The sequence below is a fragment of the Solea solea genome, chromosome 5 (assembly GCF_958295425.1).
Source record: "Solea solea chromosome 5, fSolSol10.1, whole genome shotgun sequence".
In the NCBI taxonomy this organism is placed as follows: domain Eukaryota; kingdom Metazoa; phylum Chordata; class Actinopteri; order Pleuronectiformes; family Soleidae; genus Solea; species Solea solea.
The window spans coordinates 307,742-321,444 of record NC_081138.1 but is presented as its reverse complement, the minus strand read 5'-3'; the positions used below and the strand labels follow the sequence as shown (position 1 = coordinate 321,444).

General features: G+C 39.3%; 2 protein-coding genes across 2 annotated transcripts; both read left to right on the top strand.

The window, feature by feature from the left end:
• The first annotated feature begins 25 nt into the window (after positions 1–25).
• LOC131459562 (protein PIGBOS1) lies at positions 26–1,948 on the top strand. Its single transcript, XM_058629537.1, has 2 exons — positions 26–631; positions 1,261–1,948. The coding sequence occupies exon 2, from the start codon at positions 1,282–1,284 to the stop codon at positions 1,441–1,443; it is 162 nt and encodes a 53-aa protein (XP_058485520.1). The 5' UTR covers positions 26–631; positions 1,261–1,281; the 3' UTR covers positions 1,444–1,948.
• A 442-nt stretch (positions 1,949–2,390) lies between these two features.
• Positions 2,391–11,094, top strand: rab27a (RAB27A, member RAS oncogene family). The gene is made up of 6 exons (XM_058629536.1): positions 2,391–2,625; positions 5,409–5,577; positions 6,711–6,796; positions 6,878–6,981; positions 7,760–7,883; positions 9,070–11,094. The coding sequence occupies exons 2-6, from the start codon at positions 5,425–5,427 to the stop codon at positions 9,263–9,265; spliced, it is 663 nt and encodes a 220-aa protein (XP_058485519.1). The 5' UTR covers positions 2,391–2,625; positions 5,409–5,424; the 3' UTR covers positions 9,266–11,094.
• Positions 11,095–13,703: the final 2,609 nt, after the last annotated feature.

The window sequence follows — 13,703 nt, the reverse complement described above, 5'->3', positions numbered from 1 at the left end:
CGGACGACAGACACTTCACCTGTCTGTTGACACTGGACGACAGACCCACGCTTCGTTAACAAACTTCACTGACCCGGAAACACTTGTTGTGTTTATTGAACAGAGTTACAAAGTCAAATCTGCAGCTACGTCACAGCCAACTCTCATGAAACTCGAAGCTTTTGTTTACTTCCGCGTTCAGTCCGGCTTCTTCCGGTGGAACACGGTTTTTGACTTCAAAATAAAAGCTCGACACACTGCCACACCTTTGTTGCAGTGTGTCATATTCTTCTCATCCTTTAATATAAAGACATTAAATCAGTCTTCAGACATTAAGGACGTGACAGGAGGACGTTTTCAAATCCTTCTTCTAAAGTAAACCTTCAGCTCGTTTGCTGTAAATCTCATATTTTCCTTCAGAACTGTGAACATGGAGCTAAAATCATTGAATAACCTTCTATCAACGAGTTGGGTGCATTTTCCTGCTCTTTCCAGCAGGTGGCGAACTACATATTATTGCCACAGTCCACAGTAGAAGAAGAGTGCTTGCCTTTTCTCGACGCTAATGCTAAGAGCTCTTGTTGGACTCGTTTTCTCTCCTTTCCGCTCATTTGTTGTTTGATTAGCGACGTTTTGAACAAACCACAACACGGTGAGTTAATACTTGTTCCACAGAGTCGTCCATGAAACATTCACTGCTCCATATTTGACCTTTTCTCTAACGTAAACTACCAGGAAACAAAAGTGAAGCCAGCAGACAGAGCTCTGCCTTCGTTTCCGCTTTGGACCTTTTAAAATAAGACTCATGTTGGACATTGTTTGGACATTGTTTGGACTGGGACGGATTTCCTGTGGCAGGAAGTTCCACAGTCTCAGGACGGTGACTTCAAAGCTTCAACACTTGTTTTCAGCCAACAATGGAAGTGTGTGTGTGTGTGTGTGTGTGTATATATATATATATATATATATATATATATATATATATACATATATACATATACATATGTATGTAGATTTGTACGAGATTTAGAGATATCAGTGGCAGTTTGATGTGTTCAAACATGTTTACTCTGGTAAAAGAGTCAAACTCTTATACATTATTAGTATTTAAAGTGCAAATAAATGACCAAATACTTTAGTCATGATCAGCCAGTAATTTAAATGACTTCTTGTCGTCTCCAGTTTCTATAAGACATACACATTAGTTTCTATAGGACACGCAGAACAACAGCTAAATGCAGCTGAAACAGAAATGATAACATGACTTTATTGCTCTTTCAGGATTCTCCGCTGAAAGAAACGATGTTTAGAAGGAGAATACCTTTCACACAGATGGCGTTTGCCGTGCTGCTGGGAGTCACAGGTGGTTTTTATATCTACAAACCTTATTTTGAGTCTGACACAAAGACTTCAGCTCAGCAGAACCTGAGGAGTCCAGAGAAACAGACGACGAGAGAACGATAAAGATATGATTCTTTGTCTAAATGAACAAATAAACATTTGATTATCTAATGAAAATATTGTGATGGGAGAAAATCACATTCCTCTGTTCTTTCTTCTCAACGTGTGTGATTATGAAGTTATACATTTTTATTTTCCAGTGTATATAACTGTGTATTAAAAATCCTAAAGTCCAGGTTTAACAGTCAGGCTGTGTTTTTAAAGTGTAACTATGTAAATGTCACACACTTTGGACATTATTTTCTAGATGTAAAATAATTATTATAGCATTGATAAAACAACAAATCTAATATTTACTTTACTGTGCATGTATATTTTTAGAATTTAATGTTTTATTAATTCCCTTAGGGAAAGTATTCCTCTGCATTTGACCCATCCTAGAATTAGGAGCAGTGGGCTGCCACACTGAGTAGCATTGGGGGTCGGGTCCCTTGCTCAGGGGTACCCCAGCCCTTTTTAGCGGCGACCCTCCGGTTACAAGCCAAGTTCCCTTTCCACTTGGCCACAGGCTGGCCTAGTACATATATATATATACATATACATATATATATATATATATGTATATATACATATATATATATAAATGACTTAAGTTAAAGTCACTTTTTTATAATATAATAAAAGTGAGGAGTTAGGATTGAGCCATGGTGGATCAGTGGTCGAGTGAATTATCTTTCAACTGCAAGGTTGTGGGTTCAATTCCCGGCTCTGCTCGTCTACATGTGTCCTTGAGCAAAGACACTTAAGCCCATGTTACAGCGTGTGAATGAGTGAAAAGTGTAGTATAAAGTAAAAGTATATAATATAAATAACAAAGTACAGATATGTAACTTTTTACAGTAACAACGTTTTTGTACTTTGATAAAGAAGTAAAGTAAAGTTGCGTCTGTGGCGAGTGTTGTAATCTCTGTTTCCACACAGTGAGAGAGTGAGTGAGTGAGTGAACACCGTGGACTGAGGAGGAGGAGGAGCTGTTTCTCTCTCACACACACACACACACACACAGACCACGGATAAGCTACCGTCCTCGTGTATTTGTAATTATTTATCATACAGTAAAAGTGTTCTAACTACGACACCAGCAGCAGCAGCAGCAGCAGGTTCTTCAGCAGCAGCAGTTTGAGCAGCAGCAGCAGCAGCGGCGGTGGTGGTGGTGGTGGTGGTGTTATCGACGCCCCGGGTCTGGTGAGTACGAGCTGTTCACTCTGTGTTTTGAGGAAATGTCAGAACCAGGTTGTAGCTTCTGTCAGGACACGAGAGACACTGGAGACACTGGAGACACGAGAGACATTTACTGAGACTTTACTACACACACACACACACAGAAAGTGTCTTTATTTCTTAGGACAGAGCTCAAAACTTTTATTCTGTGTGTGTGTGTGTGTGTGTGTGTGTCTTGCCCAGTAACACACGCACACACACACACACACACACGTTGTTGCTTCACGTCGATCACAGGAAGCTGACGTTGACTTTAATCTTCATGGAAAATGTAAATGTTTGGATTGTTTGTGTCCTCTGAGGTCACGTGACCATCAGCTTAGGTCATTAGACTTCCTGTTTGTTTCACTTAAGCCCTTTGTTTGTTTGTTTGTTTGTTTGTTTGTTGTCGTCTCTTGACAACAGATACGTTGTTGTCAGACCAGATGCTTGTTAGTATTTAAAAGTAATTATCTTTTGTTATTATTATTATTATTATGATGATGATTATTGTTATAATCATGATGACGATCGTGTTCCACCCTCTTCCTCACTGTGAGCTCACGCTCACCGTGAGCTTGTTTAAAGTCTGTGTGTGTGTGTGTGTCCAGGGTCAGGGGTCAGGGGTCAGGGGCCTGCTGAGTTCCATCAGTGGTCATTTGGACCTGGTGTCACAGTTACCTGGTCCACTCACTGCGCCAGAACAGATCCACACTTGTGTGTCGGGGTGAATGAGTGAATCCATGAGCATCTCTGACCTTTTAGTGGACATTTGCTTTTCTCTCCATTAAACTTTAGTTAAACAGGAAAGAGAGGAAATGTTAGCAATACAGAGGAAGACAGACAGACAGACAGACAGACAGACAGACAGAACACACCTGATACCACAACCTTCCTCAGGACGACCTAATTGATGCCACGTCATCACAGATATGAAACCATGAAACCTGTTCCTGTTCCACACATGCACTCTATCTCCTCACCAAATATTGACATATTTACAGTGTTTATATAAAGTTGTGAACGTTAACCTGCTCTTCTTCAGCCTTATATTCATGGACTTTAATGCTTGAATTCATCTGTTAGTTTATTCCTGACATTAAAACACACTTTTTACATTTAAATGAAATTCTCTTTGGAAGTCAATTATTTCTTTAACGTTTATTTGTTTTAAACTGAATCATTTTAGAGCTGGTTGGTTGGTTGGTTGGTTGATTGGTTGAATAGATGTCTCTGTTTTGTGTCTCACTCGTCTCTGTCTCTGTGGACGTCCTGTGGAGAGTGAGTGATTTATCAGCAGTGGTGTGAACGTGATGCTCTGCAGCTGCTCGGTTCAGACGAGTGACAGGTTTTCATTTGTGTGACGTGTCAATCTTTACTGTTGCAGGACGACAGGGAAACATGAGGTGCTTTTGGATTCACCTGTCAATGACATGAACCTTCAGAACCTTTTTATTTAGTAAGATAGAAATCAGCAGAAGGTGTGACGCATGGAGAGGATTTAGGTTTTACTGCAGAGACATGAGGTCACTGAACGTCTCATGAGGACGTCCAGAAGACAGGTGAGGGCAGGTGAGGACAGGTGAGGACAGGTGAAGACAGGTGAGGACAGGTGAAGACAGATGAGGACAATATAATGTAAATATTCAGTTCCCTTGTAATTTCAGTGATAGAAACATTGAAATGATTTGCTCTCGTCACTTTCTGTGACCTATTTTTACTCGAGTCGACTCAGTGTTTGTGTGAGAGTTGTGAAAAATGAAGGTCATTTATGAAATGTGTCATTTCAATGTGAGTATTCATTTGGCCTTAGATGACAAAGCTGTTATTTAAATCACTGATGTTTAAAGTCATTTTTACAGCCATGGAACATAAACAAAGATTTCTCTGTTTGAATCCTAGTTTGGTTGATCAGACGTCATCAGCTCAGTGTTTTTTTTTTTGTCCTGAACTTGAGACAAAAGTGTGGAACAGAAGCAGGAAGTTGTGAGTGTGGAGCTTTTTCACATTCTTGCTGCTCACATGTTCATTTAAAGACACGCATGTGAGGAATGTGCATTTCACCGACCGACACTTTGACTCGGGTCATTTCCAGTGAGCGTCAGCCTTCGTCTCATTCTTTTAATGAAAGGAGAAAAGAGTCACCACCGCGTTGCCTCTAATACTTAGAGAAGATTAAAATGAAATAAAAACTCACTCATTGTGCAGTAGAAACATTAATGTGGTACTTTTACTCACCACCGCAGCTGCTGCTGGTCTTACTTCATAGAGTCGAGTTGAAAACAAGCTCATAGAGATTCAGAAGAGCTTTAATCTCTGCTAAGATTAGAAATCACTGTTTGAGAAAACTAACCAGTATATTATTAAAAATAAAGTTATTATTTTACTTTTTAAGAATGAGGCTCACAGTTCATGAGCTGTGATGGAAAACTTTGAAAGCAAGACTAAAGATGTTTTTCTCTCATGGATCTTAAGCTGCTTATGTCTGCAGGTCAAAGGTTGGATGGAGTTTACATCGAAAGAATTTAAAACTGTGATCATGTGATCGATCGTCTCGTTCCATTATCACTGAATCAGTTCAACATTCACTCTAAAATCTTCTAATTCTAATCATTTTAAAAGTTATTCATGTTGTTTTATTTGATGTTTCTATGCAAGTACACCTGTATTTAAAATAATATACATTAATATAATATAATATAATATAATAGGGGACAAATGAGTGACATTTAGTACAAAGGTTGACTTGTTTTGTTTGTGTGTTTCAGACGTTCAGGACTCACCATGTCTGATGGGGATTATGATTACCTCATCAAATTCTTAGCCCTCGGTGACTCTGGTGTGGGAAAAACCAGCTTCCTGTACCAATACACAGACGGCAAGTTTAACTCCAAGTTCATCACCACAGTGGGGATCGACTTCAGAGAAAAGAGAGTGGTAAGAACCATCAGAGAGCAAAGAACCGTCACAGAGGAAAGAACCGCCAGAGAGGAAAGAACCGCCAGAGAGGAAAGAAAGAACTGTCAGAGAGGAAAGAAAGAACTGAGAGAGGAAAGAAAGAACTGAGAGAGGAAAGAAAGAAACGTTAGAGAGGAAAGAAAGAACTGAGAGAGGAAAGAAAGAACTGTCAGAGAGGAAAGAAAGAACCGTTAGAGAGGAAAGAAAGAACTGAGAGAGGAAAGAACCGTCAAAGACAAACCCAGTGAGGAAAGGCTTAAACACATTCCTCCAGTGTTTAGTAACACTTGTTACTTAGGTTATATATGTGTGTATATATATACATATATATACACACATATGTATGTATGTGTATATATATATATATATATTATTACATATATGTTATTAAATATATATTATATTATATATAAAATATATATACATATGTATATATTATATTATATATAAAATATGTATACATATATATGTATATACACATATATAACCCTAACCCATATACATACATAAACACATACATGTTCATGTTCTCACGTTTTCATGGTTTCATGTTCTCATGATTTCATGTGTTCATGCTCTGGGTCAAATGGAGACCTTTTGGAAATGACTTATCTGCTCTGACTTAACCATCAGCTTTAAACGTTCACATTCACCTCGTCATTAGAATCCTAAAATAAGACATACCATAATACTTTATTATCAGAACATGTTTGTTTACAAAAAGTTAAAGAACAGAAAAAACTACAGACATTAAACGTTACCGACACAGACACAGACACAGGTGACGTTCAAGACTCTTCATCTCCACACAGGAAATAGATCCTCTGTTCAATCATCTTCATCGCTCAGTGTCAGGGATTATTGATATGAATGACTTTTGACCTTTGACCTTCTGTCAGCAGCAGCTTTATTTAAACTGACACACTGATACACAAGCAGAGTCACAGGCAGTCGTTTGCTTGCTCTGCTCAATCAAATCTATTTATTGATGATGGAGGGGCGTGGCCATGTTACTAAAGTACACTCTGTAGCAATGGCTCATGTTTTCAGACATGAGCCATTGCTTCAGCTTTGTTGGAGTTCATGTGAAGTAACCTGTGTGTCACACACAGGTCTACAAATCCAGAGATGCAGATGGATCTTCAGGGAGAGGACAGAAGATCCACATGCAGCTGTGGGACACAGCAGGACAGGAGAGGTACATGAAACACTGTTGTCTTTAACGCAATTCTTTCCACTCACCATTAACGGTTTGTTTTTTTCCCCTGGATTCTTTTAGGTTTCGGAGTTTGACGACTGCCTTCTTCAGAGATGCCATGGGTTTCCTTTTACTGTTCGACCTCACAAGTGAGCAGAGTTTCCTCAACGTCAGGAACTGGATGAGTAAGTCGTCAAAAAAAAGATTCAAACTCGTACTCAGAACCAAGGAGGAGAGGAGAGCAGAGGAGAGCAGAGGAGAGGAGAGGAGAGGAGAGCAGAGGAGAGCAGAGCAGAGGAGAGGAGAGGAGAGAGGAGAGGAGAGGAGAGGAGAGGAGAGGAGAGGAGAGGAGAGCAGAGGAGAGGAGAGGAGAGGAGAGGAGAGGAGAGGAGAGGAGAGGAGAGCAGAGGAGAGGAGAGGAGAGCAGAGGAGAGGAGAGGAGAGGAGAGGAGAGGAGAGGAGAGGAGAGGAGAGGAGAGCAGAGCAGAGCAGAGGAGAGGAGAGGAGAGGAGAGGAGAGCAGAGGAGAGCAGAGCAGAGCAGAGGAGAGGAGAGGAGAGGAGAGGAGAGGAGAGGAGAGGAGAGCAGAGCAGAGGAGAGGAGAGGAGAGGAGAGGAGAGGAGCGCAGAGGAGAGGAGAGGAGAGGAGAGGAGAGGAGAGGAGAGGAGAGGAGAGCAGAGCAGAGGAGAGGAGAGGAGAGGAGAGGAGAGGAGAGCAGAGGAGAGGAGAGGAGAGGAGAGGAGTGTGCTGTTGTCAAATATCTTATAACATTAATGACAGTTCCATTTGTAACTCACTAACATATCCTGTGTCTTAATAACCTTGTTACTGTTTCCTTTGTTGTGTTTCCAGAGAAGAGTCGAAGAGTCTGTAACGGCCTCTTCGACTCTTCTACATCCTTTTCTCTCTGTATCGTCTTCACTCAAATAACAATATAACATGAAACGTGTGTGTTCTTCTTCAGGTCAGTTACAGATTCACGCGTACTGTGAGAATCCAGACATCGTTCTGTGTGGAAACAAATGTGACCTCTCAGATCAGAGAGCAGTCCGTGAAGAAGAGGCTCGTGAGCTGGCAGAGAAGTATGGGTACGTCTGATCCGTCTGTACATCAACCTCTCCCTCAAACATTTGTCAAGAAGGCAGTGGCTGCATTGTTTGCCAAAGTCCGTGCAGAAGAATGTCAGCCTGAGCTGCTGCTCCTCCTCCTCCTCCTCCTCCTCCTCCTCCACCTCCAAAAGCAAATATTTGTGCTGCTCTGTCCTGATCAGACACACCTTTACTAAATCACACATTAAAGGCGACATAGAATGCTTGTATCACACATATATGTTAGTTATGGAGGTCTACTTACATATATTAACTTGTTTTCATGGTTAAAAACCTCCTAATCGCTGCAAACGAGCCGATCAAAATATCTCCTCACTGACGCTCTCGTCAGCCGCGCTGTTTCAGACCAAAACCACACCCCCAGAACGTGGACTGTGTTGTGATTGGCCAGCCAACGAGAGCTTTCCCACTGTCCTGTGATTGGCCAGGTACCTGGAAGTGACGTAATAGATAGGCCAGCTCTCAGATACACAGCTCCCCCTCTGGCACGGTGGATGCTCTGCATCTCAGCAGCTACAACGAGAGTAGTTCTTCTTCTTCTTCTGCGGTTGAATGTACGCAACCGGATGTGCCCGGACTAGTGCCCGCACCGGGAGGCGCTACGGTGGTGAGGATTTCTGATGACGACATCAAACTAAGGAAGTGCCGATCCGCTTCGCAGAGCCCAGGAAAACAATACAACACTATTTTCTCAGCAGTGGCTGAACTGTTTGTTCTGAAACTTTAGGGTTTCATAAACGAGTTAATGACGCAGATACACACACACACAAACACGCAGCGTTAATTGGAGCTTCCGGTCTATGTGGCCTTTAATGCAGAGGATGTGCACTTTATGACATACTTTAAAATAAACTCAAGTGTTAAACGGGTTTTATTGATAACTTTCAACACATTCATCATAGAAATCCAATTTATTTCTGGTTTCACTGTTTTCACAGAGTATTTTCTATTCTTCTTATGAAAATCTCCAAACTAAATGAATTAAAGTAACCAGTGCTGATCCAGGAGCTCATGTACTGTGACACAAACACATGAAGGAACCACGTGTTTGTGTTTCATTGTGGATTCTGTGGTTGTTTCTGAGGAGATTCACACGTTCACATCACACATCTATGAATCTGTGCAAACTTGTTCATTTTAATAATCTCTCTCTTCTTCCATGCAGAGTCCCGTACTTTGAGACGAGTGCTGCAAACGGGGACAACGTGAATCAGGCTGTGGACGTCCTGCTGGACCTCATCATGAAGAGGATGGAGCGATGTGTGGACAAGTCCTGGATCCCCGACGGCACCGTCCGAACAAATGGACCCCTCCACTCTGACCTGTCTGAGAACTCAGAGGGAAACAAGTGTGCGTGTTAGAACCAGTCAGTTCAGTGTTTACGTCCGTCCTCAGTGATCCACTCACAACTGATGTGTTCTGACTCCATATGACCACATGTGTTCAGATCTGTGACCGCGTGTGTCCAGATCTGTGACCGCGTGTGTTCAGATCTGTGACCGCGTGTGTTCAGATCTGTGACCACATGTGTTCTGATCTGCATTCACATACACACTCAGGTCTTCAGGTCTATTAACAAGAACAAAGAGAGAAACAGTGTGGAGGAGCCGAGTGAATGGATACACTACTCACTCTCTACTACTCACATGAAATAAGAGATTGTATTGATCAGTGTTTATGTTGTGGTGGTAACGTATGGACCTGAGACACGTGGACCTCAGGACTTATGAGGACGTAGGACGGGATCACTCAGGACAGACATTCACGTGTGTGTGTGTGTGTGTCACTAAGAGAGAGACTATATTATATTATTAAGTTTCCAGTGTTAATCCAAACATGTCATTAATTTGTTTCCTGCTCAGTTTAAATGATGTTTCACATTAATCAGTTCAGATTCCAGTGTCTTTGTAAATGAGATTATTATCATTCCTTCATTTCATTATTGTCGTTATACAGTAGGTGTTTGTTTCCTTGTCTTTAGTTGCTGATATTTTCAGGTGTTAACGTGTGCTGACGTGCTGTAAACACACTCTTACTGCTCTCTGTGTGCTTAGTGTCGTTTCACAGGGACTAAATCTCCTTTGTTTGACTTTGTGGAGCCAGGTAAATATTGACTGTGATGCCTGCAGTCTGTGTTTGGTGATGGAGAGAAAGACGCTGGGTGAGGCCGTGCTTAATGTAACCACTTTTATACGTCTGACGCTTTACTACTGAACACAAATAAGAAAAGAATCTCTTGTATCAGTTAAAAACCAGTTCACCGCCCTGTACACGATGTGTACTTGGTGCAGATTTGTGTGTAAAACATGAATGAAGTGATAGTTGATTATGTGCAGAGACAAGGATTCATCAGCAGCTCCATAACAGGAGTAAAAGCAGCAGTGAATAATGAAGGTAATTATAAATTCTCATTAATAATAATCTAAGTGCTATATCTTTTTTGATTAATTTTGAATTTAGAAAATGTAGGATTCTTGTCACTCACAGCCTTCGTGTTGGAGAAATGTTGTTCTGAAAGAGACGAGTGAGACTGTATCACGGTACACAGGTCAGTGACTGCAGCTGCAGTAACAGCAGCTGCACTGAGGCTCCAAGCTTCCCTCACTCCAGCAAATCTTATCACCCCTCAGTGTTACAGTGTAACAGCTCTGATGTTATTGTGTGTGTGTTCAGCTTAGTTTTCAGCTGCAGCACAGATTTACACACACACAAACATCAGCATCAGGGTTTTCCGCTGTGTTTTTACGCCTTAATAATAAAAATAAACATTGATCTTCAGGGAAAAAGAGCTGAGCTACCACATAAACTTAGTTTGAACAACAAATGCCACGTGGGTTCAGTGGGTGTGGACACTGTTGAACACTGTTGAACACAGTTGGACACTGTTAGACACAGTTGGAAACTGCCATCATCGACTCACAAGACAGTTTTGTTTGTTTCAAATATAAATGTGACCATGCTGATTAGACCTTGTTTACATTTTTAATATCACTGACGTCAGTTTTTACGCTGGGATTGTGAGGATCTTTTTCTGATCTGTGTTTAGTCGTTAATTTCACATTTTCTATGCAAACAAAATTAAATATGATTTGATCATAGTTGTTAAGCATCACCTGAAATATTTCATATTTTCAACTGTGTCTCACTTAAACTATGTAAATTTTGTCAAAAAATAAACATTTTATTTATGTATTGCCTGCTTCAGGATCTCATTTTATATCACTTCATGTCACATTTATATCTCATTAAGGACGACATACTAAACTATGACTTTTTTGTTTCATTCGTTCATTCATGTTGTCCAAAATCACTCAAAAAGTCATAGTATAGTACGTCGTCCAAAATCACCCAAAAAAGTCATAGTATAGTATGTCGTCCAAAATCACCCAAAAAAGTCATAGTATAGTATGTCGTCCAAAATCACCCAAAAAAGTCATAGTATAGTATGTCGTCCAAAATCACTCAAAAAAGTCATAGTATAGTATGTCGTCCAAAATTGGTCAAAAAAGTCATAGTATAGTATGTCGTCCAAAATTGGTCAAAAAAGTCATAGTATAGTATGTCGTCCAAAATTGGTCAAAAAAGTCATAGTATAGTATGTCGTCAAAATTTGGTCAAAGAAGTCATAGTAAAGTATGTCGTCCAAAATCACTCAAAAAAGTCATAGTATAGTATGTCGTCCAAAATCACTCAAAAAAGTCATAGTATAGTATGTCGTCCAAAATCACCCAAAAAAGTCATAGTATAGTATGTCGTCCAAAATCACCCAAAAAAGTCATAGTATAGTATGTCGTCCAAAATCACTCAAAAAAGTCATAGTGTAGTATGTCGTCCAAAATCACCCAAAAAAGTCATAGTATAGTATGTCGTCCAAAATCACTCAAAAAAGTCATAGTATAGTATGTAGACCAAAATCACCCAAAAAAGTCATAGTATAGTATGTCGTCCAAAATCACTCAAAAAAGTCATAGTATAGTATGTCGTCCAAAATCACCCAAAAAAGTCATAGTATAGTATGTCGTCCAAAATTGGTCAAAAAAGTCATAGTATAGTATGTCGTCAAAATTTGGTCAAAGAAGTCATAGTATAGTATGTCATCCAAAATCACCCAAAAAAGTCATAGTATAGTATGTTGTCCAAAGTGTTGTCATAGTATAGTATGTTTTTTTGTCAAAAAAGTCATAGTAAATTATGTCGTCCAAAATCACTCAAAAAAGTCATAGTATAGTATGTCGTCCAAAATCACTCAAAAAGTCATAGTATAGTATATCGTCCAAAATCACTCAAAAAAGTCATAGTATAGTATGTCGTCCAAAATCACCCAAAAAAGTCATAGTATAGTAAGTCGTCGAACATCACCCAAAAAAGTCATAGTAAAGTATGTCGACCAAAATCACCCAAAAAAGTCATAGTATAGTATGTCGTCCAAAATCACTCAAAAGTCATAGTATAGTTTGTTGTCCAAAATCACTCAAAAAAGTCAAAGTATAGTATGTCGTCCAAAATCACCCAAAAAAGTCATAGTATAGTATGTCGACCAAGATCACCCAAAAAAGTCATAGTATAGTATGTTGTCCAAAATTACCCAAAAAAGTCATAGTATAGTATGTCGACCAAAATCACCTAAAAAAGTCATAGTATAGTTTGTTGTCCAAAATTACCCAAAAAAGTCATAGTATAGTATGTCGACCAAAATCACCCAAAAAAGTCATAGTATAGTATGTTGTCCAAAATTGGTCAAAAAAGTCATAGTATAGTATGTTGTCCAAAATCACTCAAAAAAGTCATAGTATAGTATGTCGTCCAAAAATCACCCAAAAAAGTCATAGTGTAGTATGTTGTCCAAAATTGGTCAAAAAAGTCATAGTATAGTACGTCGTCCAAAATCACCCAAAAAAGTCATAGTATAGTATGTCGTCCAAAAATCACCCAAAAAAGTCATAGTGTAGTATGTTGTCCAAAATTGGTCAAAAAAGTCATAGTATAGTACGTCGTCCAAAATCACCCAAAAAAGTCATAGTGTAGTATGTTGTCCAAAATCACCCAAAAAAGTCATAGTATAGTATGTTGTCCAAAATTGGTCAAAAAAGTCATAGTATAGTATGTTGTCCAAAATCACTCAAAAAAGTCATAGTATAGTATGTCGTCCAAAAATCACCCAAAAAAGTCATAGTGTAGTATGTCGTCCAAAATCACTCAAAAAAGTCATAGTATAGTATGTAGACCAAAATCACCCAAAAAAGTCATAGTATAGTATGTCGTCCAAAATCACTCAAAAAAGTCATAGTATAGTATGTCGTCCAAAATCACCCAAAAAAGTCATAGTATAGTATGTCGTCCAAAATTGGTCAAAAAAGTCATAGTATAGTATGTCGTCAAAATTTGGTCAAAGAAGTCATAGTATAGTATGTCGTCCAAAATCACCCAAAAAAGTCATAGTATAGTATGTTGTCCAAAATTTGTCAAAAAAGTCATAGTAAATTATGTCGTCCAAAATTGGTCAAAAAAGTCATAGTATAGTATGTCGTCAAAATTTGGTCAAAGAAGTCATAGTATAGTATGTCGTCCAAAATCACCCAAAAAAGTCATAGTATAGTATGTTGTCCAAAATTTGTCAAAAAAGTCATAGTAAATTATGTCGTCCAAAATCACTCAAAAAAGTCATAGTATAGTATGTCGTCCAAAATCACTCAAAAAGTCATAGTATAGTATATCGTCCAAAATCACTCAAAAAAGTCATAGTATAGTATGTCGTCCAAAATCACCCAAAAAAGTCATAGTATAGTAAGTCGTCGAACA

Bases quoted from the DNA above. Each gene is read 5' to 3' on its own strand.
- rab27a (XM_058629536.1), top strand. From the start codon at position 5,425: ATGTCTGATGGGGATTATGATTACCTCATCAAATTCTTAGCCCTCGGT. The intron at 6,797-6,877 runs GTACATGAAACA...GGATTCTTTTAG, and splicing joins GACACAGCAGGACAGGAGAG to GTTTCGGAGTTTGACGACTG. The intron at 6,982-7,759 runs GTAAGTCGTCAA...GTTCTTCTTCAG, and splicing joins CAACGTCAGGAACTGGATGA to GTCAGTTACAGATTCACGCG.
- LOC131459562 (XM_058629537.1), top strand. From the start codon at position 1,282: ATGTTTAGAAGGAGAATACCTTTCACACAGATGGCGTTTGCCGTGCTG.